This window comes from Fistularia commersonii, chromosome 12, assembly GCF_037954325.1.
Source record: "Fistularia commersonii isolate RoL2024-O1a breed Wild chromosome 12, RoL_Fcom_v1.0, whole genome shotgun sequence".
In the NCBI taxonomy this organism is placed as follows: Eukaryota; Metazoa; Chordata; class Actinopteri; order Syngnathiformes; family Fistulariidae; genus Fistularia; species Fistularia commersonii.
This window is the reverse complement of record NC_141295.1, coordinates 14,587,275-14,613,678: the sequence shown is the minus strand read 5'-3', so window position 1 is coordinate 14,613,678 and position 26,404 is coordinate 14,587,275. Positions and strand designations below refer to the sequence as shown.

Here is a 26,404-nt window from a genome sequence, read left to right as displayed (position 1 = left end):
GATAAAAAAAAAAAATGAATGTAAGAAAAATAAACAGGGGATAATACAAAATGAGCAAAGTTGTTGCTTCGCACATACAAGTCAAATGTATCATATGATGTGCAAAGTTTTGATTGTGCAAAGTGAGACTATATGAGACTTAAACAAAAAATATTCAACCCCCAGAACCATTTATGCACCAAACCTTTCCATTTTATTCCATCTAACATTGATTAATAATCTCATTTGGGTAGCCACAAATGGGTTAGCAATTCTCGGTGTTCATATCTGTTGATTTAAAGCATCCCTTCTTATAAACAAACAAAAATCTGATGAATAAACCAACCTTTCTATTGTTTTTTTGTCCTTGGGTCACTGTCCTCGAGAGTGCACAGTTGAGACTGTCCGAGTATGCTTCATCACTGTCACTGCAAAGAAACGTGGAGAGGTTTATTACAGTCCAGGAGTTTAACTCACAACTCTGGTTCTGAGACTACCACCCTTGGACAAAAATCCAATTTACCTTTTATGGTTGATTTAGTTGACATCAAGCAAAATATGTGCATTTCAACCCCCCCAACAGAAAATCAATGTCACATCCAATTTCTGTGCTCGAAGTGTAAATGTGGGTGTAAATTAAGTGAAAATCTGCAGTGTCTGTTGCCAATAGTGAATGCATCAACATGTATGAGAGCGGCTGTGGCCTTCATTAGCCCTCTGTGTGTGACAGACGTGTGCGAGAGGCACGGCTGAGCAGAGCCAAGCAAAGTTGCATCTGATGGACACACGGTAAGGGCTTCCTGAGACACACACGCATACACACTGGCTCAAAGACACACACAGGTTTATTGACAGTGACCTTTGACGTGAAGGTGGAAGGCAGTGACATTTACGCTGGTGGGTTTATTAAGGTGGAGCCGGGGAGTAAGCAGCAGAGGTAAAGACCACAGAAAGATGATCTAACTGGAACATGACAAGGTTGGGAGCCAGTTAGGGTTAAACCTGGTCTGGAGGGAGAAGAGTCCCTTGCTGAAGACCCCTAATCACCTTAACCAACAAAATTATACTAATATACGAGTAAAATTCCATTTTGTTTCTCAAATGTATACAACTAACAAAGTTAAACATAACAATACTATCATATAATCCTCCTATATTAAAGATATGTGCAATAAGTCATAGCAACTATGTAAAAATGTTGTCAGAATTGTGGGGCTATACTGGCAATAAAACAATGAATAATAAAAAATGTAATAAATATGAAATGTATGTTCATGCTAGGGGCGTCACGGTGGTTAGCGCTTCATCCTCACAGCATAAAGGACCCTGGTTCCAAAAACAAGCAGCAGTTTAATTGGAAAAAACTGGGAAAATTGCACCAAATAAGTGAGTGAATGTTGTCTGTGTTTATATTTGGCCCTGCGATTGATTGGCAACCAGTCCAGGGTGTACCCTGCCTCCCGCCCGATGATAGCTGGGATAGGCTCCAACATCCCCCTTGCCCCTGAGTACGGATAAGCTTTAGAAGATGGATGGATAGATGGTTGTTCATGCTATACTTACAAATAGCATCCCCTCAAAAAAAAAAAAAAAATGTATTTATCACAGAACTTAACAGGCCAATTGCTCTCTTCTCACAGTCAACTGAAGGAGCTTCCTACAACTGGGCTTCTGATCGGCCAGCTGCTGCCAGCATGTCGGATATGGCCCCCCTCCTTACCGTGACCACACTTTCAATGTACTCTGAATGTGGTGAAGGAAAAAAAAAGTGGCCCAACCCACGTAGAACCTCGGGCTCATGACATCAGAGATAAAATGTCAACAACATGATAACTGGCTGAATTGTGTATCGGTCCAGCTCCCACAAAATGGACTGGGTGGTCTTTTTTTTACTGCTTGGGTGTTGGTAGGCAAACCGGAGACCCAATTGCTTTACATACAAGTAATAGAAGAGTGACCTTTTCTTAATTGAATTCATAAAAAGTCATTAAAATTTTGACTTCAGGTTGTCACAGTTACATGAGATATGCTTCATGCGCCCTGCTCTTTCCTGTCCTCTTACAAAACTGCTGATTTATCAAAATAGTCCGCAGCCTCCAACAGCTTATAACTTGAGAATAAGCTTGAGGCATCAGTAAGAAAGTAGAGGGGGAAAAAAAGACTTGTCGGTATTCTTAACGAGTCTGACATCTTCATTTGGCATTATTTAGGCCAAACTTCCTTGGGCAGACATACTGCATCTCCGAGAGCACCTACCGGACCTACTGCTGGAGAAGACCACTGCGAGACAGGAGACTCAGAAGGCTTTACGGTAACAAATCAGTTGACAGGAGCCTTAAATAAGACAACATCTCAGTTTAGATGGTCTCTTCACAAATCCACTTAGATCCTTCTCTCAGGTAAAGCGTATATTAGACTACTGCTTATTAGCCACATGGAGGGGCATTAAAAAAAGCAGGGAATAGCTACACCCAGTCCCTGTTAAATGGCCTCATGTGGATAGAGCTGGGGTGGATTACAGTCTGATGAATTAGTTGGTGAAGAGATAGTGAGTTAGTGAGACTGAGCAAAAGAGAGAGCGGATAGGAGGCACAGAAAGCGTGAGGGTGAGAGAGAGCGCGAGCGCAAAGGGAAGTAAATATCAGCAATAGCTCTGAGTGTTTGAAATCAAATCATTCTGACCATCACTCAATAAACGGCTCAGTGGCTTTTTTGCATAAAACATACATGAAATAATTACTGTCGATGGTTCTTAATTTAGAGGGTGTTAAACAGCTTGTAGACATCTGGTACAGAGCCGAGTAGGGTCATTCAAAATTTATCTAGCTAAATTAAGGCGAGGAAAGGAGAGGCAAGAGAAGTGTGAGAGCACATGTGCGGGAAGGGGGGGGTGTTGTTCGGGGGTTGCTGATCGTAATAAGAGTAACGCGCACTCTGAATTGACATGCCATGGGATAACCAATATGACTAGACACAGGTTAAGGTTTGGTGGACGTTTTGTTGCGTGTGTGCCTGTAAGAGGCCAACGGTGAGATGCTCGCCGGCTAATCCGTTGTGGTGTCGAGAGGATGAGGGGGTGAATATGCAAAGGTCCAATATATCAAATCAAACTGCCAAACTGTCAATTTTAGGGTTGCATTGCCAGTGCATGAAAATGGCATCACTGAAAGGTATTAAGGCTTTGGCGGCCTCCTTATCCCTGGGCTTTTCTGGCACTGGTTCAACTTTGTATGGAGGGGTGGCTAATTTTGCATGCAAATTTCAGTCAATAAGCTCCAAGCAAGGCGTCCCAGGATATTTCAAAGGATCTGACAGTAGTTTCCCCCACCTCTCTGCTTCTCTCTATCATTCTTGCTGGCATTCATCTTTTTGCTGCTGAATACCAACTAGACAGACGATGAAATTCAATCACCCATTTGCTTACGCTTTGCATATGCAGGCTGTCCCCTCAATGCTGTATGAACCCCCCTTGATTCAGCCAGCCCACCCTCTCAACTCAAACCACCTAAAAATAATGAGGTGGAAGGCAGTGAGAATGAGCGCGTCGGTGTGTGTGTATCATTACCTATTTACGCTCATGTCCTCCCATTCGTCCTTAGTGGGACTGGGGCTGCGGCCTTGCCAAATGATGGCTTGATTGGGACTGACTGTTGGGTGGCTGTGCTGGTGAAGTAAACCCCTGGGCCTAATTGTTTTGAATTTGGCCTTGCTGCTAATGTTGTTCGCAATCCCACTTGCCCGTGATGGACCTGCGGCACGGTTCCTATAGAAGTCCCTGGCTGCCCTGAGAATCCCTAGTTCCTGTCTTAACTTGAGCAACTGACGATGAAGCTTGGTAGATGCTTTCTGAGAGGCTGCAAGCCGGGCTTCCAGAGCCATGACCTCTGTGCTATGCTGCTCCCACTGGGCCAAAGCCTGTGCCTGGGCTGCCTCTTCGCGGACAGCTTCCTGAGTTCGCAATTGATCCACGGAGGCCTGGAGTCTGCGGCTGTTTTGGGCCAAGTCTTCATTGGCCTCAAGGAGCTGCTCTTTCTCTTCCCTAAGCCTCTCTGTCTCCTCCTCTAGGGACATCATCCTCCGCTCCAGCTGCTCAATCTGAAAGAACCAAAGATTTGGGACTTCATTGGCATAAGATATTCAAATTCCTTTTCTCATTGCACATCTGCCATTTTTACCATCAACCTCTTGAATATAATCATCTAGCTTCGGTAGTGAATTCAATGTACCACAGTGGGATTCACAGTGGGATTACCTAGTTACTGCCTAGATATAAATGGAAATTGACATTATATAATTAATACCACAAATAAGTTAAGAATAAAATTGCAGTGTGGCAATCAAAGTGCCCTTCATAAGATTAACAATATTGAGTTATTTGTAATATTTTAGTCCATCCTATTAAATTTGCAGTAAATTGAATAGAATTTGCAAGCATTACTTTGTACTGTTCAACAGCAGATAAATCACTTGTCAATTCTTTTAATTTGGCTGATCGGTCTTTGGTTTGTGAATGATCAGAACTAGAGAGGGTTGCAACACCCATGGGCTGGCTCTCTGGACATTTGACTGGCACCCCTTTAACTGGATCATCCCTAAGTAGACATCAACCAGGAGCATTTAGTCTATTTGTTAGATCTTTTGTGGAGACTGTTTAATAGAACAGTGGATGCCTGCTGGGTTTGTGCCTCCAGGCAATTTTTCCTTTTATTTGGTTCTTGCTCTGCCCGCTACTGAAGCCTGGTACCTTTCACACAAAATTACATGGCTATCCCCATTCATGATGATTTAGTGGAAAAAGGAAAAAAAAGGGGCGGGCGGCATACATTCAAACTGGAGTTTTTTTATAAACATGTGTGCACAAAGATGCTTGATAGAAACAGTGTTCATCGGGAATTTATGTTGTCCTAAAGGGTTAGCACTTCCTGTATCTACTCTGAGAATTATTACTGATTAAAATTGACTAGCTTTCACTTGACTCTAAAATGATGACAAACTGACCGTGTGCCTGGTGGAAATTGTCCCATGACTGTGTACACTTTATAATCATCACTGATAGAGCAAAACCACACATTTGAGGGGCATTGTACTGTACTTATGGCTCTGTCAGGTTTCTTTTGTTGGCAACCACAAAGAACACTTAGTGATGTCATAGTGCGGTACCTTTTTAAATGACTGTTCCATTCGCTCCCAAGAAACAGAGGCCTTTTTAGGAGTGCTGCTTTTGACCTGGTGCTCCTCTACCACTTTGTGAAGCAATTCTGCACAAGGGAACAAAGCTTGTTACGCTGACATGATGTGTCAAACTCGGGCTGCACAATCAATAGAATGATTATAAAGAGGGTACATTAAATAAATTAGCATCGCCAAGGCCTAATTTCCTGCTAAGGTCCATTTTTTTTCTTCTTTTGCCGAATTAAATCAAAAGGAAGGCAGAATTGCTAATGCATGTTTAGTATGAAGAAGACAGTTTTGCAGCTCAAACCCTCCTAATGAATCTAAAACCTCACGCAATAGCCATTTTTATCCTGATTAACATGGTGGTGTTTCATTTAAGTCCATAAGGTACTGGGGAAATGAAGTTTACTGGCTCAAACTGTTACAGCCTCTCTCTAGGGCTCTTAAACACACAAAGAGAAGTGCTTGAGTCTCTGGTGAACACACAGCCTGAGGCTCCAATGCTTTGTAGTCCAGTAGGTTTCCCCAATGGACAACTTATCTCCATAGACTAACATGTGGCTTTTTTCTGAGAACTTCAAAAGTGGCTTTGGAAAATGCATGATTTACGTTTTACGATGACAAGAGAATGTATGGAGAAGTCCAAGTCAAAGTGTAGGGTTGCATTGAACAAATATTCAGAAACCATCCAACAATTCACTGTGTCGCTGTTTGACAAGAAGAAGAATTATTTTCCTGCTCATCTAGGTGAAAAGAAAAACACACAATAATATTAGACTGTCTGCCATTCATCCACCTCAGTTAAACATTCATGACAATACGACCAAAATAATTTGTTCGATGAGGATGGAAACATTAAATATTCAGGGCCTTGACTTTTTAGGTCAGCTCGTGTTTTGGACAGTGTCAGAAAAGAGGCCAAAAAAGGAGAAGGAGTAAGGGAAAAGAGCGTCGGCTATGTTCTGATGAGCCCATGCTCTCTTGCTTTACACTGATGGTTTGCCCAGGGAAGTTTGTTACTTTGAATTAGCCTGCTCTTTTGTCTCCCCAGCATGTCGCATTCAATCAGAAGGAGCACCAAATAGGACAGGAGGGCTGCCATGTTCACCAGGTCCATAACCAGGTTGGGAGTAAATTATCCAGCTCTAGCGCTGGTGGCTTGGGATTTGTCACCTCAGCACTACCTTGATATCAAGACATGGTGGCTCCCTAGTCACCCATGGTTGGAGTGGGTCTTGGCACCGTAGCATACATTAATGTCCCTTTCACATTTCCTCACGGGCTACAGCACAAAGGCCCCGTTCCTTTCATCTGTTCCCTTTCGTTATCCTGGAATTAATGATTCAAACCTTCTGCTATTACATTGGGTCAAAAAGTTTCTTCTGGAGTAAATGCTGCTGCCACTCATGAGTTTTTTTTTTTCCTGATATTGTTGAGGTTTCCCCATATATTCATGTATTCATGACAGACCATCACAAATAAAAAACAACTTGACTGAGCCAATATTTAAAACTGTTACTGCTGCATTCACCGAGACACAAGAAACTACGATATTAAACATTTGTTCCGATTTTCGAGACCTTTCTGCTAAGTTTCAGTAATTTAAAACAAATGGAATGAGCAATAAAACAGGCACTGAAATACACTCCATATACGGTAACTTGAACATAACCGAGTAAAAATTAGTTAAAAAGTGCATATCAAAGCAATTTTGATTAAAGTAAAGCCACAATCAGAAATAACAAACGCAACCACCTTTTTGCTTTTTTCCATTCGCACCAACAAATGTGCAAATTTTCTTGGGACTGAAGAGACAGCTGCGCAATCGAAGCAAATCCCTTTCCATATGATAATCCAAAAGACAAAAGGTTATACTCCCGTGTAACATTCCCATTGATTGATTATTTGCCTGAATAGATAAAATTCTATGAGTGTCCTTTCAAAGGAGCTCATTTCCTCCAATTCCAGACTCATCTGTCAGTGGAAGGGAATCAACTATTTTAATTAGTGTCATCCTTTAAATCACAGACACCATTGCTGGTTGTAAAGAAAATTAAAGTGATCCAGGACAGATTTGTTATTGAACTGTTTAATTGAAACCTTATTGGTAGTCCTGGTCACTGCTTGACAAAAGGTTGCAGATTGGATTAAAACCAATGTGCTATTTAACATTGGAAACGGCGTATGCTGACAAGATGAACACTACTTGATCTCCTAATCAATTTGCAGGGGGTTGATCAAGTCTTAATTGAGCTGTCCTATTAATTCAAATGAGAGTTGTCTTCTTAATTCTGCTCTCAAATTCACATGGCACAGAAGTAAAAGAAGAACATTAAAGTGCCAGCATTTTAATCATATATATATATACACTTTTACAACATTACAAATGACAATTTCTGTAATTCTTATGCAAATTGTTGCTGGATTTTTTAACCTGTAACCACACTACTAGGTAGATTTGTACACTAATAATGGAAGAATTAAAAAGAATATATAAACTTGAGACTATTTTGAATCACTTGAGAACTAAAGTTGATTGCAAAGAACAACACGGGATGAGGACTGTTGAAAGAGCATATGCATTTAAAAAAACCTTGAGAGGTAATTCTGTAAACTTTACATAGCCTGGGAAGCCATTAACAAAAACAAATTTCAAATAAGTTAAGAAAACACTTCCCAGGTCTTTATATGACTGATGCCCGAGCAGCATCTAAGCACTTCTCCTCTGGAGTCACCAGCCTCTGTGGATGCTTCTAACACCATAGTTCTCAAATTGGGATCCGGGGACCACCGGGGCTCTACAAGCTTCAGCTTGGGGGTCTGAGAAATAATTTGCAATAAATTATTAAAGCTACTTTGGGGATCACTGCACCTTCTTAGGACAGGTGGTAAACCCTTTGTCTGCACTCCAGATCAGAGGGTGATGGTGATGCACCCAAAAGCTGGTTACCACCACACCGGGAACAGGCCCCCTGACACTACGGTATACAACTTCAGTCAAGTGTTAGTTTACATACACAACGCCAACAAAGTGGCGCCCTACCTTGGCCTTAGGCCAATAAAACTCCGACATTATTGTGATTGATATATTACGTAAACCCGCATTAGTCGCTTTACTCAGGAGTCGCTTGGCGCACACCTCATGCTGCTGAGATGGATACATATTTGAGTAGTGCCACTTCATCAAACAGAGCTAAACCTAAATCAGCTAAACTGACAAAATATGACAGTTATCTAGTGAGTGTTTTGTTTTTTTGAGAACAGTGATGGCATACCATAATGTGTTATGTGTCTCTGGGTGCTGGAAAGCCTGCTGAGCTAGAGCAACCACTGATAATAGAGCACCCAGTGTGATGTTTGAACTGATTTATGTGATAAGACTCTCAGAGTCAAATGCAAACACTCAGGACCAGTGTTAATGATGTTGTTCGGGTTTTCTGCCGATAACTTCAATATGTAGCAATAAGTTGAGCCACTTTAGCTGTAAAGTGGTTTGCTGTTCATTTTCTGAGCTTTTAAATGGTGTGAAGCCAAAATGAAATTTAAATAAAAATGACCTTGTGTTCAAAAGTAATGCTATTAACATCATTCATAATGTATTTTAGTGTAATAGAATTAATCAAGCTACCATGCAGCATCATATTACCTGACCAATGGAATTCAGTATGAAATAGAAATCAATATTGGATTAATGCTCAAAAAATGTCACGGGTACGACGCCATAGAAGACCATCAGCCAGAATGAAAGGAAAGATGTACAAGACAGTGATGAGACCACCGAAGCTGTATGGCATAGAAGCAGTAACAATGACGAAAAGACTGGAGGTCGTAGAGATGAAGATGTTGAGGTTCTCTTTGGGATTGACCAGGATGGATAGGATCTGGAATGAGTCTATCAAAGGAACAGCACATGCTAGATGTTTTAGAGAGAAGGTCAGAGAAGCCAGACTGAGATGGTTGGGTCATGTAGAGAGGAGGGATAGTGAATATAGTGGTGGATGGATGCTGGAATTGGAGCTGCCAGGCAGGAGGTCTAGAGAAAAACCAGAGAGGATATGAAGGTAGTTGGTGTGAGAGAAGAGGATACAGAGAATAGGCTTAGATGGAGAAGGTTGATTTCTGTGGCGACCCCTGAAGGAAAAGTCGAAAGCAGAAGAAGAAGACAGGATCCATGCTCAGTTTGGCCACCATTGTGCCAATTTTTGCATATTCTCAAATATTTCTTTACAATATAGAAAGAACGTGGTCACCTTGGTGCTCATTAGCAAGACACAGTTGGAGCTCCTTTGCTGTGGCCCGATCCGCGGCTGCTTGGACCCTCAGAATGTCCAGCTCCTCTTCCAAACTGGCCCTGCAGTCACAATTGATAACTTTCTTTACCAAGCATTATTCAAAATTGTTTTCAAATTTTCCCAAATATCACTCTGGATCCCTCTGTGGGCTCATGTATTGTATAAAGTTTTAGAACACATTTTTAGCATGAAGTTTGTGTGGCGGTTTCTCTTCCTAAAAGAGAAGACGACATGGTGAAGAATTTAATTAAAATGCTATTTAATGCATCTGGAAATCAAAGTGACAAGCAAGATGAAACACGAAGGTAAGAAGGTTCAGTCTGTTTGTGTGTGTGTGTGTGTGTGTGTGTGTGTGTGTGTGTGTGTGTGTGTGTTACAAGAAGACAAACAGACTGGAATGTGTGTCCAATTACCACTTTGCAATTAGCTTGATTCCTGCTAAAGGCTAATTATGTGGAGCCATGCTCAAGACTTTGCACTTTCAAGTTATTATTAGGACACCAACTGAAATCTACCGAGAATACGCAGCGGTCCACTGAGACATTCACACCTGAAAAACACACCTAATTTCCCTCCCCTTTGCTCCATGGAGTCAGAGTGAAACACTGAAAGCAACTCCTGGAACTGTAATGGCATTCCTTCCTCCGTAAACTTTATCACTAGAGAGGGTCCTTCTTGTGAATGGCAGCTCAAGACATTTTTGTAGGATGCAATGTCAAACATTTTATGTGCGAGAACAGTTTTTGGATGCACTTTTGTGACTAAAATAACCAATGACACCAGATTTAAATAACTGAATTGAGCAAATGCTATGCTCTTTGCCTACGACTGCTGGGAAGATTTTGGAGAAGTTATTGCCACAGCGAAAGGGAGCGACGTAATTAGCTCTGTAGCCCACACAGCCGAGAAGACCCATGGTCTAATGGCTGACATCAGCTTGAATTAAGTACACAAATGACTCTCCCTCGGGGGGCGAGGAAGCGGATGGATATGTGTCGCTCCGCTATAGATTTTCCTCCATAAATGAACTCGAGTCGATGAGGCACCAACAATGCTCTATGTGTCCGGGCTGTTAATGGGACAAATGAGCTGAAATATGCAGTATGTGGAGGGAGCCAATCTCATCTCATGTTTCTCTTTTATGCCTTTTCAGATACTACCGTATTGACGCTAAACCAAAATTCATATGCAAAACCTTCAATTTTGTTGAGGGATAAGCACAATTTTTCGATGAAGAAGGTATTAGATTGCAGATAGAAAGTACTGGCCGAGAGCTTTCAGTTTCACAATGTTACTTTGTGGATATGGAAGACTACTGCATCCTTTTACACTGAGCCTCGGTTATTTTTACGTGTTTTGCCTTCCAGCAATATACGAAGAATTTAAAAAGGCAGGTGTGTGTGACAACAGCAAATAGACAGAATTACTGAAAACCATTATCTCGAATATCTCCATTGTCAATAAATTTTTTATAGAAAATACTCAAAGTCTATACTTTTTCCGTAAAGAATTGTATTAAATTATTAGTTCAAGTGTGCCTCTCCCCTCCATTAAGTTATATAGAAATCATGCTGGCCCTTTTTGCAAAATTCTCTTGATCCCTCAGAAAATTTACACTCATCGGCCAACATTACTGTAAAGCTGTTTTCTCTGTAATAAATATACCATAAATTTTTTGGGAGGTTTGGCTATAGTAAATTAGCAAATCAGCTGGTTCCAGTGTAATTCTGTTGTCAGAAGATGGAGAAATAGCACAGCTCTACTTTTAGACACAATAATAAAGAGGCTTGGAATAAGAACAGGAACTTCTGCAGAAAATTTAAGCAGAATTTGTGAAACTGTGAATTTTCCTTTTCTGCGGTTTTCCAAAAGCACTCTAGGCACTGTAGCTGGTGGAGAGATAATATCTGAGAAGGTTGTGACAACTGCAGGTTTAACCACTGGTTGGCTGGTGGATTTGTGGGCAAAAAGTCCAACCATTTTTACAGCATTAGCGATTGTGTAGAGAAATAAGAGTTTGTGTCTGAATCTTGCACACCTGTATAGTATAGAATGTTTATATTGGGAAATAAATGAAGAAAATGATCCAAAATCAAAAGCTTATAGTTTCACTGGAGGTGAGAAGACTTAGCTTGCCGAGACTTGATGTCCCATCTATAAAACCACACCTTGACACTGTTCCAAAGCATTTTCTTTGAAGGAATTAGCCCCCATATTCCCTTTACTCTCAGTTCTTGCAATTTCATTTCTGCTTTTCCTTCTATAAGCGAGAAATAAGGCAGTATCGAATGGCAACTAATTTGCATTACGTTGCCAAGGTTTAGCTTAGCAACTGTTGTTCGCAAACTCTCTGCTATGCTATCAGAGAGCATCACAAAGCCTGCATACACAAAACGGAAGTATGGAAATCAGAGGAATCCAGAGGAAATGTACCAACAGGCTGCTGTAGCACTGAGCTAAAGCTCAGTCTAAAGGAGCTCTGCTACAGATTTCCATCCTGTTAGAATTCTCCACTTCCTACATCTTCTTCTCTAAAGTTCATTACATATCTTATATTTTTATTTTCCTAGCGGAGAGAATTCTCTATAAAGCTGCTATCGGTAATTGATTTTCTCTAAAACTGGATAATAAATTAAATTAAGCCGGTCAGCCAAATTTCAATTCTCGCTTAACACCCTTTTAAACTAAAGTGGAGTAATAAGCAAGCTTCAAAAAAAATGCGAAAGATTCCTGAAGAAACCGAAGAGACAGATGTTGTGTTTTGTAAAACCCCAGTCTGCAACTCGAGACTCTTTCACACTACTCTTGTGGCCCCATTTTAAAAAAGACTTTTCTCATGTGCAGCACCAGAACTTTAGCCCAGAGCGTTCCTCTCTCTGTCATTTGATCTTGTCTCTACTTGCTCTGCACCTAACACAGCTCAGAGCACAGGATGCCAGCCTCCATCCACGAGGGTGTACAACACAACATCATCTGGAGTCATTTTGCTATCATAAGCCAGCTTCCTCTTCGTTTCTTGCTTGGTACAAAAAAAAAAAAACAATACACAAGCAGAGGAGGGAATTAAGTTGGAAAAGTGAAAACACCTCTGGCCATTTTTTGGTAAAGAATTTTGTTTTTTGGAGTGTTGAGTGATTCCTCTATAGTAAATCTCTGGCTAGAGGGCTGTTTATGATCAGTATTTGTCAGTTTTTCTTTTTTTTTACTGCATAGAAAATAAGAGAAGGGGCTGCCACCAAAGACCTCTCCACCACTGACAAAAAAAATGAGCCTAGCAAAAATAGCGCTCTGCAACGCAACCGCTGTTCCTTTGATTCAGCAACATGCAATGACCGTTGTAGTCCAGTGCTGGCTGACAGCCCCAAGCCAGGGGAAAGGAATAAAAAAAAAGAATTCAAACTCACTCTTGCTTGAAGCCCTGAAGACATAGCTTCCCCAAGATGTTAGTACAAAGGCACTTGTACAGAATGGGGACCTCATATTTTTCTGGGGTTTTCATCGGGTGTATGTATTGTGCCCGGGAACTAGGTTTATTTTTTTCTAAGGTTCCTAAATTAATGCCAGTTAGCCACATCTACCCAGTTTAATGCTTGCTGAATTGGGCATATGGCAAGTTAAGAAATTAGCAGTAACTTCAGAGGCTAAGTCCCTGGACGGGAGAGACATTAGGATGGGGAAAATAGCACAAAATTCACCTGATTATGACAGGCGGTGTAAAAAGTAATAATTTAGGGTTAGTGACAAGCTGCAAATACTGCAAGATACAAATTGCAGTAAATCTGCAACCGAAGAAGTAGCCGTAATCAAATTAACTTTAAATGTCCACTAATGGAGAGGATTTAAATACAGTGCAGGGTGAGTGTAAGAGATGAGGTTATTTTGTAATTTATAAGGAAAGCAGATTTTAAACAGTTTTTAGAGCCGTTCGCCCAAAACCTGAATTAACGTCTGAAACTATGTCCAGGTATTACAAACATGCCTTACACAGATAAAGTCACAATCTGACTAAACTAACATGGTTCATCATCTGTTGGGTTTAATGCAAATAGAGTGTATTCCATATTTTGCGATTCTTTCTCACTGTAAAACGAAGACTGAATTTTGAATTCTGATTATTAACAAAGTGTAAAACCCCCTTACCCCATCAACATAATTAATTTCCCAAATAATTAATGAAGGAAAAACCTTAGTTGTCTAATTTAAAAAACATGCATAAAACATTCTGTTTGTGTGGGCAAATGTGCCCCTCCTCCAACTAAGCCGTGATCCGCAGGGCAAAAGACTCTCATTACTTTTAATACCTTTTAGCAAATCAAGATGAAACGAAAAGAAATACAGGAATATGAAAAACATGAGTGTAAACTTTATTACAATTAATTAGAGTCAATGTCCCTGACTGGGGCGGTTGGTGTCCATAATGGTCACTCCCCATATAGGGGTTTTTATTGCAGCCACAGTGCAAATAATCTCAAAGGCTTTTTTCTTTTTTAACACTAATCGCCAGCTAATTTACACTTTGATGTCATCTGAGTATAGAATCTTAACTCAGAGGGCGCAATGCACGTGTTTATTCTGATTATGGGGCCTAAACAATCCCTGCCTCTTTTTACCCGCAGACCTTTAACAACAATTAACAAGCATGGACACAGAGTAGAGGTTGATGCATAATGAGGCAAATAAAATGATCCCACTGCAGACTCTCTAGACCACCCAGCCTGTCGTTACTTATAAACCATCTTCTACCATCAGAAGGATATCTCCTTCTAAAGAAGGAGGGGTTTTGTCAAGCAGATTTTTTTGTCTGCGTTGTCTGGCAGACCAGCATTCTTCTGAGATATTATTCAAATTGGCTTTGTTAAAATAGTTGGGTCTTTACGCTCAAAATATGAGAACATAATTACCGAAGCAGGGTTTACAGACATATTTTCAGACATTTTTTCCAATAAGCCCATACAAAAGCTAAAATGGCTTATTACAAATGTTTTGTTTATTAGCTGTAAACATTCATTCTTCAAATAAGAGGGAAAAAAATGTCTTTTATTATCAAATTAACTTATAAAATTTCAAGTGTGCAGACATGCTAAGCTTACTTGCAAATCACAAATGAATTTTACTTTTCAATCAATTAACTGATAAAACTGAGAGATGTAAATAATGAGTGGAGGATTATTTATATATGACTGATATGACAGAGCAGCATTTGTTTAATTTAGGATAGCAAAATTAGATTCCACAAAGTTTTTTATGCTTGACTTGCATTCAAATAGCTGATATGAACCGACATACTACATTTGGAGCTATATACCAAAGAATCAGTGGTCAGTTTGAAACTGGGCTCCGGTTGCCCTAAGTTTCACAATGTTTTGATACTGGAGGAACCTGGAGTTGCTGAACTCTTTCAAATTATAATCTCAATTGGCCCCACTTCCTCCATAAACATGGTCAGTTTATGAAAGTACTGTGGTTGAAGGGCAACGAGGGTGAATGGAAGCCTTGCGGCCACCTCCTGTGGTCAATTTGAAGTGTGAATATAATTTCTCAAATCTGTCCTTGCAGTGTTAGGTGAAAACAGTCCAGGCAGGGGGGGCTAGAAATCCCCTGTCATGCACACACTTTAGTGTCATCAAAAAAGCTGACTAAAACCTTGTACGAATATACAGTAATTCCATACATTCTTACCCAGAAAAGTCAAAATCTAGAAATTGCAGACAACTGTAACAGCTGCAAATACTACACAACATCTGTAAAACAGTCCCACACATGAAGGACCTTTCACACTAATCATAAATGAAGGAAACAAAAGCATGCTGATTAATACTGTCCTTGACAAATCTTTAAGGAAATATTGTATCTTCATGTAAAAGGCTGTGAAAGAATAAACAATCTGTTCTTTACTGCAAAATTGAGCGGCAATAAGCAAGTATCACTGCTAAGTAGCAGAATGGACTTATTTCACATTCCTGCTGAACCTTCTATTCAAGTATGGAGATTATTTGGACGGGGGGAATGGGGGGACCTGATAACCTTCTCTTAACACTTTGGAGACCCACTGGGCAGGAGTTATCCCTGCAATATTCATTCTGGGAACTAGTCATTTGGGCCTCAAGGCGGTGGTTTGCAAGCAGTGTTTTTGGAGGAGGTGATACGGAACATCTGTGCATAATATCATTACAATAAGGAAGGGGGAAAAAAAACTCTGAGACAAATTGACAGTTTAAAGAGATATTCCTAGTAACTTGAGAGTGTTGCAATGGGGCTCTGTATTAGGACTTGAATTTTTCGGCTGCCAGGATTTTATTAGTCATTAGTAGATCATATCTATCTAGCATAACCTTCACAGATATAATCATTATAGCACGGTCAACAGAACAGTAAGTTGTAACTGCTTTCCCAAGTGTTTGCTCTCAAGTATACTTAGAGTGAAATGTGTTGCTGTATTTTTTTGTTGCCACAGAGGACACTGACATTAAACAATCTGCTCGGTCAAAATGAATCTGTTGACCACAAGTCCCACTCACAAGTATGGAAAAAAAAAACAACAGAGAACAGAGATTGCCCATGTGCTTTCGCCTAGTTTAACACAAAGAGCTTTGCGTGCGTGCAGATGTGTGCCCTGGATCAGAGTTTTTTTAAAACACAAGTTTGCAGAGCTCTGCCAAGTTTACTTTGCACCAGCCATCCGGGTGAGGGGGGCGGGATGGGAATAGAGGGGATGAGGTAGTACTGGTCAGGGGCACATGAAGGGGATCAACGCTAAGCCCAGAGGACAGGCCAGTTACACAGATGGGAGAGAGGCCGGGCGCTGTTTGTCCCGTGTGGTATTTCCTTACAGGTCAGTTTCAAGGACCCTGCATGAGTGCTGTAGCCCGCTTGCCCCACAAGGTACAACCCCCCCAAACCATCCCAAGCACAGCTCAGGTCTAGTTGAGGCCATGCAGACAGGCAGGCGGGCAGGCAGGCAGGCGAGCGGGCAGGCAGGCAGGCGAGCGGGCGGGCGGGCGTTTGGGCGGATGGACATCCCTTAACAGGCAGCATTGGCGGCACAAGGGCTGCTGGCCTGTAATTAGCTCGGACAGCTCAGGCTTGGAAAGAGGCAGCCGGGCTATATCATAATGAGCTCAGCTGGGATTAGGAGGACAGGGCAGGGGGGCGAGCAGAGGGGAAAGCAGTGGAGGGGGTGGGGGGTGGGGGGAGGGCAAGTACCAGAAATCTGGCCTCAACCTACTGCAGTATCACAGAGGGCCAGAGGGAAGCAACTGTGAAGACAAGTAGGAAAAGGGGAAGACAAGACTACAGAAGCATAGGATCTTGGAGGGAAAAGAAGAGGAAAGGTGAAGGCTAGGGGAGGTGCGGGAAACCAAGAATGTGGCTTTAGGCTAGGCTTTGTGTAGCGTCATCGGGATTCACTTGTGGCAGTACCTCATGAGGGGGCTTGCTAAATCAAACAAAAAAAAAAAAAATGTCTATACCGTATGCAGAAATGGGCTATAACAGAAATCCTGAAGGGAAGAAAATGAATAAATATAGAAATACAAAGCAGAGTATGTCTCCAACTGCCATCACTATGGCAGGATTCAAACCGGTAAGTCGGTAGCTCAAATGTCAGCCTCAGTTGACACAAGCAACAAACGAGGAGGTAGTTTGGCATAAAAGTTCCATTAAAACGCAATTATTTTTCAAAGACACCACAGACGGTCCGATAATGTGATTTTACGTTCACTACTTTTATGTGTAAAATTTTGGGGCAGCCAATTTTACAAATGAGCGCGGAGTCTTAATGATCTTACTTTGGCCCCTGCTGTTGGATAATGATGTGGCAGGCAAAGGCAAGGTGGATGCTGTGAAGTTGGGAAGGGCATACTCAAATTTTTAACACCCCCAAATACAAGAAGGGACAGTGGGAGTGTTGCGTGTGAGGCTGTGTGGGGAAAGTCAGTCTTTCAGTACACGCCTTGATGCACACTCAAATACGCACCTTTCTTGAGAGCTACGGCTCGGCTGTGCAATGATGACTTACTTTTCAATGGTGAATTTTCGACTGAGGTTTTTCAAGTAGGCAAGTTCATTCCACACTGCTTCGCTGTTCTCTTGACTTAGTAGCCATGGCTTTGTACCCTGCCCACCTGGCCTGAACAAATAAACAAGAACATATTTATTTTCTTATTTTTAAGAAACTGTACATACTGAACAAAGGCATTACATATGACACATGAATACAGCCGTGAGAAGCAAAAACACTACTAAGGGGAAAATATCTGGTATAGTACATAACCTCGGTGCCTCTGGCCAATTCACATGGGGCAACGAGGCCCATAATCTCGCTCTGTTTTTGTTATCGAGTCGTGTTTAGCAATATTCAAATTAGCAGCCTTGAGTTTGACATTTTCGTGGCATAGCACATGTACATACATGCATGTTTGTTAAAGCTCAGGGCACTGCCCTTGTGGCGGGGCAGTGGAGCAGTCCCTTTGTGCCGCGCGAATGTAAATAATAGCTAAACACGTTCGCAAATTAGGTCATTCGAATGTCAACACTTCACTTATGAATTCTTAATGACACTTTGTACTCAGCGGCTGGCCTCTTTCATTGAACTTTCCGTTTAAACTTACACACCGACAGCATCCCTTCACGCGGCGAACTCATCAATCAGTCCAAGCCTGACACATTCAATTCCAATTAGCCTCTAATTTGCAAACCAAACAGTTTTTAGCGAGAGGCGCGCATATTGCAAAAGAAGCCGATGAGAATACCATTTCTTTTTTTCATGCCCACAAACATACACATACACATCGCCAGACCACATATTATATATTACCGGTACATTACAGTTTGCTGTTCACTCGATCGGTAAGGTAGAATTGTGGAAAAAACGGCAAGGGTCACTCCGATTGTGGAGGGCTCCTTTTCCCGTAGCCATTATTGGCAATGTAGACGCTGCCACGGCAGGCTAATACTAGTTAAACCCTGGTGCCTGGGAGTTGGAGGCTTCTAAGGAACGGCAAATGTTTTCATTTAATACCGCTGATACCCTTGTGAGCAATTTGGAGCCCTTGAACCTCTTTGAGGCAAATGTGTATGTGTATATGTGTGTTATCTTTAGGCTTCGGTTCGTTTCTCGGAGTTACAGCTACACAACAAAATATCTCGCGGCACAGTGACACAGACGGACACATTTTCTCTTAGAAAACAAAAATATAGTACAATTAACGTCACCACTGCCTAGAGCTGTAAAAGCAATCATAATTTAAATGACTATTTTAAATCCACATTACGACATTTAGATATGTGGGGTATAATGTGCATTTCGTTGCAAAGGTATATGATGCTTTATTAAGTCACAGCAATGCTTTATACATTTTAATTTGTTTACAGCGGGCCTAAAAGCTGTTGAACATTGAGCCATGAGAGAGCTATCTTCTTCAGGCCTCGGTGTTTCCTCCCCTACGGTACACGAGTTTCCATTATTAAGCAGGAGGAAATAGAGAGAACTTTTCCACGCTGCTGCCGCTAATTGCTCTGATTCAGGGGGAATCTGTTTATGGGCGCAACTTTGATCAGAGTACAGATGCTTTAATAACCTTTAATTTTATTTGCTCACCCTCATCATCCCCAGTATGATTAAAAAACTTTTTCCCTCCACTAATATAAATAAGAACTTGGGTTTTTCGTCTCTCCGTCATACCATTTTGTGAAAATATGGTGGTAATGTTGAATGGCGGGGGGGAGTTCACTGGGACCAGTCGACCATGCGCTCCTTGCATTCAGATGAGCCCATTTAAGATATGTGATAGGCTTGAGTTCTTTCCTAGGGGGAACATGCTCCTGCACACTCTGGGTAACGTCATTGAGAAGCCGGAAAGTGTCCACTAACATGCGCTTACACAGTGATATTAGAAGCCATGACAGGTATGTATAAAGTATGTGGCAGGTAAGGAAGGAGGTCAATTTTCTTTTTTGCTTTTTTGGTGCAGCATAAAGATTGGTAACAAAACAAACTTTCCAGGAGGCAACAACAACACAGCATGGAAGCTACTGAGAAATCTCTAACAAGCTCAAAATGCAATGAGACTCAATGCCTGTCCCTAATAAGTTGTTAGGGCCTTGATTTCACAACACTAATGGGAACATTTAAGCCATTTTCTATTGTCTGTCATTCACTCGGGCCTTTCCAGATCTCAAGTTATTTAAGGACGGGGATTGATGCAGACTGAGAACTAAATTGGACATGGCATTTAGTGACTGGCTGGTGCCATTGCGAACTTTAACAGAAAAAGGCCCAGCTGCCTGTTTCAGTAAATATCACTCCATGAAATGATGATGAAGATCTGTGCCTAGAAACTTGTTAGCTCTGTGTCTTGCTACGTCTTTGCACTTAACAGCCGAGCTATTTGTTTTACTGTAAAACCAGTATTGTCTGTCACAAAATGAAAAGATTTCGAGGCTTTCCCGGGCGTTTATTATTTCAACAGCGGGAACATTTCTATGATCGCTTGTGAAAATGTGCAGCCCCTACCGGTGTTTACTCAGAAAGTTTCCTTCTACATCTCATTGTCTTTGTTCCCACTGTCTCAGACACATGCTGCTGAGCTGCGCTGAGCTGACATGAGCCGAGTCGAGCCCAGTGCCGAACGCGCTCCCTCACTCGCTCCACTTTCACACGGGCTCACGTTGCACTGATGTTTTCTTTAATTAACCCAGTGAGAAAACAGCTGACGAGGTCGATGCGTTGCTCCTGTACAGCCACTATCCATATGCACCTTTACGTGCCTTCTTAAATGACATGAAAAGAGAAAAATCTAAGAAAAGAATGGGGGACAACTGAGAGCATCATGTGAAAGACACTTCCAGCACATTTATCACATTGTCAAAAATTCCGCGTTGCAGGTGAAGGTAGCGGGTTGAAGAACGTGACCGCCCTCTCCCCGACTCCCTCCAAAAGCCCCCTCAAACACCTCACACCCTCCCAGGACTCGACGGCCTGAGCTTCTGGCTCCCGCATCCTAATGAACGTTGAGTGAGAAGAGACGCAGGAGCGCCGATGCGCTTGGCACAAAACGACCCAAATTGACTTGACTTAAAACTTCAGCTTTTCAAAGGCGCGGGGAGGAATTTTCGCTCCCACCTTCCCCAAATCCATCACCCCGGGTCATGTCAGACAACAAATGGGAGAGAAAGGTTCCCTAAGATTTTCTGTGAAATGTTTCTGAGGGTTTCATGTTGCACGGGGGATTTTAACATAAAACAAGGTGAGTTGTATGATTTTGGTGAGGAACGTTCTCCTAGTTATATCATGTATTTATGGGTCTTGTGTGCTTTATGAATCTTTTGGGCCTATATCAGCAGCCCCTATGTCGGCACGTGTTGCCTGACATGAGTTTATTTATTATAAGACACTCACAAGCCATTTGGTTTCTCCATCTCTTTCAGCTGCTCTCTCACTGTTGCGTAGTTTCTTTGAATCAGGACGAGGCGTTCACGTCGTTTTTCATAGGCTTTCCTCAGCTCCTTATTCTCTGCCGTCTGCAGGGAACATGAACAATTAGTGATTATTTTGCCCCTAAATAATTTCAAATTGTTTCTCCATCCATTTTCTGGAACACTTATTCTACCCACAGGGTCAGTGGGAACTGCAGCAAATCGAGGCTAACAGTGGGTAAGAGGCAGGAGAGACCATGAGCCTGACCATCACAGGGGTAACATAAAAAAAGTCTCCACATTGTTTCCAAACTCTTTACGCATTCACACCTAAAGCCAATGTACAATCTATGATTAACCCCTCACAGCATGATGTTTTTCTTGCTGGATGCCAGAGGCTGGACTGTCCTGGAAACACCAGAGCAAGGGAGGAGACAACAAGATAAACCCACAAAAAAACCTTACATTGGTTAAAGGAAGGTTCCTATCGGGCAATCCATATATTAAATGGAGCCTATCATCTTTCTTCTCAGCTTTTATGTTTAGGGTTTAAGACTCCTTTTTTTTATTTTACTTTTTGTGAGAGGGCCTTAGCTGGAAATGATGCATGCCCTGGATAAGACAGTCTTTCTTAACTAGGCAGGTACAGTTATGCGGAGAAGCAGAGGGACAATCTCCATAATGTTAAATGCTATACAGGAATTTTTCAAAGTGGCAGACAGCCGAGGAATGACGAAGCATTTGAATTAAATGTTAAGTATGCAAAGCTTGAGGCCTCCACAAATCTAAATATAGACATGCAATAGACTCACTGGGTACCTATGACAACTTTAAATGAGCTGAGAAGTCAGTGTGTCAGCACACACTCATTCACATATGCACATGGGGACACTAGTCGGAAAGATCCAACTGATGACCGGCACGTGTTGTTTTGTTTAGTGCAGAGGTGGTAGGTTTGTTGTTAACATTATTGTTGACAGTTATTAAAACACGGCCCAACTGGGCTCTTGATTCGAAGAAGGAGTAATACAACACAACATATAGATTTTCCCTGTCAGGAGAAACCCTTCACCCCATCACAGTGACCTTAACAGGGAGAGCAAAGGAGAAAACACTTTCAACAGACAGGACAAAAAGAGGTGGACGGATAGCCATGGATAGGAGAAAGGGAGCCAATCCAAACGCAGAAAAGTGAAAGAGTGAAGAGACGAATTAGAAAGGAAAGAAAAGAAAATGGAGCAAAAGGGAAAGTGAAAAGAAGAGTGCAGGACAGGTTTCTGCTTGAGTGGCCAAGGCTAGGGAGAATTGTCGAGGCTTTCTGAAGGGAAGGAGCTTGTTTACTGCTGATATGACACGGCTGCCCTGCAGAGAGGGAAATGCAAGCCCTCAGCCCTGTTATTATTAACAAGGACAAAGAGAACAGAGAGAGCACACAAACATACAGCGGGCAACGAGTGTGTACGCATGCCCGGAAGCACGCGCACACACAGACACACACAAATATGTGACAAGTGTGGATTTTCCCTAGTGCGGATTATTCACAGAGGACATCTGCAAGACATCCTTGGCCCCTTCAAGCAGCCCGCAACCTCTCAAAAACAAGGCTCTAATGAAAGGGTCTAGACCAGGGCAGTGTTAACTGGTGGAAGTAGGAGCTGGGGGAGGACACAGAAGAGTTGAGGCAGACTGATGGACGGGGAGTGGGATGGAGCAAGTGGCAGGGCATTAGCCACATCATGGATTCCCAGGCTCTTTATAGAGCCTCCCCTGGGCAGCCTAGTTCTGGTTATCAGGCCACAGGCCCTTGCCCACAGATCAATACACCCCCTTACTCAGCCAGCATACACATCTGTGGACGTTCAAGCTGAAAAATAATTACACAGCAACAGCTACTGTTTACTCGAAAGTGTGAGGATGGAGGAAAAAAAAAAAAGCCGCCATTATTATGAGAATTGTTTGTTTGTCTGCTGCCGTTAGCTGCTAAGGTCAACATGTCAGTGGTACGAGCTGGCATGCCCATTTTGAAAGGCGTACTTTTGGAAAGCATTGAATAGGATTAACTGAGAGTGACATATTGTACAGTAAGATCCTGGCTGTGAGGTCTCAACTGGGAGTTACGGATGGAATATTGCTAAATACAAAATCGAGGCAAATTACCACTAAACTGTTCCTTTGCACTAATGCCCACATTAAATGTTGTCACAGTCTTAAGTTGCCAATCATATCTCTCCATGAATTCCTTTACTAAATGCTCCTCAACAGGCAGACATGTAAATGGCACCATTAACTAAGACAGCCATGCGTGTTGTTTGAATCCACATTGGGCATTACTGTCTGACGAGATGTCTGCTGGTGATGTAATTCAAACACTTCAGATTTGACAAGAAAATGATGTCTAATGCGTTCCTGGGCTTGTGTTCAAAGGGAGATGACCTCTGCATAATAAGTCAATCACTGGTCAGTTCTGAAAGATCCAAAAGATAAGGAAAGGCAAAAGAGGTTGGTGGTTATAGAAAATATAACTGATAAAACCAAAAGATTTAAAAAGTTGACTTGCAAACATTTTCCAAATAGTGATTGAATACACTTTTGTGACCAAGATGTGGAAAATATACTTTTTCTGCATTGTATAAAATCAAACTAGATATGCTTCATCAGAACTTATTTTACTTTCACATATTAGTCACCACACAACTTGTCATGTTTGTTTTTTATGGAAAAAAAATATCAATAATAAAATGTAATAAAAAAATCCGCAAAAAAGTAAATAGTTATGCAGGCTAAAATTTAAAAGCAGTTCTGTCTGAATTAATTTGAGAAACTTTGATGAAATGCTTAGTTTGACTTTCCTGAAAAGTAAGGTTTTTAGACAGATTCTGTCAATCATGAAACCAAAAAGTAAAAATGCCTTGTACCATGATGCATTGGGATCAAGCACCAAAACTTTCCTTGCTGAAGAAATGAGATGTACAAGAATCACTTTTCTTATTTCAGTTTTCATACAGGAGTTGGGAGTATGTAAAAACATTTCTTTAGAGAGAATACCCTGCTGCATCCACTTCCAACAGAGCGACTGCTCTCATGCCGCTTATCTAACAATACACAACCTGCATGTGTGTCTTGGGCACACGCACATAAGAACCTATGTGTATATGTTTCTATAACACATTGTTAGAGCAGGTCAGGGCGGAGACAGTGGCAGCAGTAGTGCAATTGAACCCTTTGGAGACCGGGACTGTTACGGTGCCTTTGTACAATCCGGCAGCTGATAGCAGCAATCATGTGAGCCACGAGCCACAACAAGCAGCTCTATTAGGAAAGTCTGCAGTTCCCACTGTCAGTGACAACACTATGCCACTGCACTTTAAATAGCTAAATTGCCAGCAGTCAACAGTCACTGTTATTTGGGGAGAAAAACCGAGGCAGAAGATTTCAATTGCAGGACAGGACAGTCCAGGAAGGGAGAGGTGATGGGAGATGATTTTATCAATCTACAAAGATAGAGCCAGTCGGAGTGTGCGGTATTATAGGTCATTTACTCTCTCGGACATTTACCTTTAATTGCAGAAGTTCCTCAAGGCCTTGTATTTTCTTCTGCGCATTTTGGTTACTCTCACAGATCAACTCCTCAGTGTTTAGAGAGGAGAGTGTCTTGGACTGCTGCAAAGTTGCTCCCTAGAACAAGTAAACAAAGAATTAGAATTCTCCTTCGTCACAAAAAGGCACGAGCCATTGCAACAGTTAACATCTACAGTCGCTGGATGAAAGGAGAAAAATTGAATCATCTACATCCTACTCCTTGCACTAGGATAAACACAGATTGTCTTTGGCTTACATACAAACAAGCAGGCTACCAAACAAAAATAAAAAGGAGATCGGGGCAACTCTACAGAAACTGAAGGTAGGAAGTTCAGTTGTGTGTGTGTTTGGAAGCCAAAGCTGCAAGCTGAGAGCAGCAAAGGTTTCTCTCTGCGACTGGCTAATGAGTATGTTCATTTCCATTTACATTGTTTCTTTGACAATAATGATGTCCCATTAGGGGAGACTAAAGGGGCTATAGATTCCAGAATGTGTTGGGCTTCATTACAAGAGGTGGGCAGGGAGGTCGCTCTAATTGCTCTACTAGGGGCCTCCAGGTTACACTTGATAGGACAACCGATTAGGAGGGGGTTGCAATTGCTAGCCAGCCCCTTCTGTAGAAATAAATAAAGAAGTGGAGAAGTGCTGGGACCATGCTGTAGAAAAGCAGTGGGAACAATATGTTAGTGGAATATGAATATGAGAGGATGGGAGGCTCCCTGTGGTGCCGGAGAGGGCTGACCAGATGGCGGCTAAAATATGCAGGGCGACTAAATGCACATCAGCCCTGGGCTGGAATGGATGTAGAGTGCAGGCAGAGTAGGTTTATTATAGGATGGTGGATCAATAATGCCCCACCCACCTTAAATGTGTTCTAATGTCAGTTATAAGGTCTGTTGCCTATTAGAGTTTCAAAACTAAATACTGTGGTCTTTCTTTATTTAAGCCATACGTGCAGTTACCATTGAAAACAGCAGGCTTGTGTTAATGACACCAGAGTTTCATACATAGTTATCCAAATAAATGCAGTAATAAAAAACAAACTAACAAAAAAAAACAAAACAAAGAAATTACAACTAGCATAGCGATACGCTTTAATAACAGACATCGAGCTGAATTCAACCCAAAAATAGCAAGGACAAAACCAAATGTTTTCATCCACATTGGCAAAAGTTGATCAAACAAGAGGCCTTGTCTTTGACACCATTTCTATTAATGCTTTTTTTGGTTTTGATATGCAGATCGAACCCACAAAGAGCAAAATAATACGAAAAATTAAAATATCATGCTTTGAGGGTGGGACATTGGTTTCCCACACGTGGCCTTTCTGTGTGGAATTTGGATGTTCTCCCTGTTCGTGCTTGGACTTCTACAGTTTTCTCCCTAAACACAAAGACATGCAGTCGCTTAATTGAAATAATTCCCCAGACATGTATGGGAGTGAACGGTTGCATGTCTGCAGTATGTGGACCTGTGATTGGCTGGCGAATGGATTAGCGTGAACCCAACCTCTCGCCAAATGACAATTGGGACACACTGATGATGTATGATTAAATACAAGGATTAATCCAAAGACAAATGTTAGCAAGAGCACCATAGAAACATACTGATAGCCTTTTTCTAGTACCTTGCTTTTATCTAATTTCATCACTGCATTGTGCATATTAGTAAAACCATTAGCCTGTGACAGAAATGTCAGTGTTTGTTTGTGCATGGGAATTTGCCCTGGGGCTGCAGCTGACTTCAGTAACCCAGTGCCCCCAGTTTTGTAGCTGTGCCCGCATGGGTGCCAACCATGTGTTCTAGCTCGGTCTTAATGATTCCATGCAACTAATTAACAGATTGATCTACATATTCCTGAAAAATGCCACACCAACTGGCTTAGCCCATATGTACGTGGAATAAAACGTCGAAATGGGGAATCCAAACTGGCCAAGTGTTGCCCAACGATAGAGCACAAGTTG

At 41.7% G+C, this 26,404-nt stretch overlaps 1 protein-coding gene across 1 annotated transcript in view; it reads right to left on the bottom strand.

Annotated features, from left to right (window-relative positions):
- The window catches only part of cntln (centlein, centrosomal protein), an 82,559-nt gene that overhangs the window by 31,893 nt on the left and 24,262 nt on the right, over window positions 1-26,404 (bottom strand). Inside the window, exons 10-16 of the mRNA XM_086156195.1 lie at window positions 24,417-24,536; window positions 20,845-20,966; window positions 17,464-17,574; window positions 9,405-9,505; window positions 5,140-5,237; window positions 3,545-4,074; window positions 326-407 (exon numbers count right to left, since the gene is read on the bottom strand). Coding sequence (XP_086012321.1) covers window positions 326-407; window positions 3,545-4,074; window positions 5,140-5,237; window positions 9,405-9,505; window positions 17,464-17,574; window positions 20,845-20,966; window positions 24,417-24,536 — 1,164 coding nt within the window. The remainder of the gene's footprint in view (window positions 1-325; window positions 408-3,544; window positions 4,075-5,139; window positions 5,238-9,404; window positions 9,506-17,463; window positions 17,575-20,844; window positions 20,967-24,416; window positions 24,537-26,404) is intronic.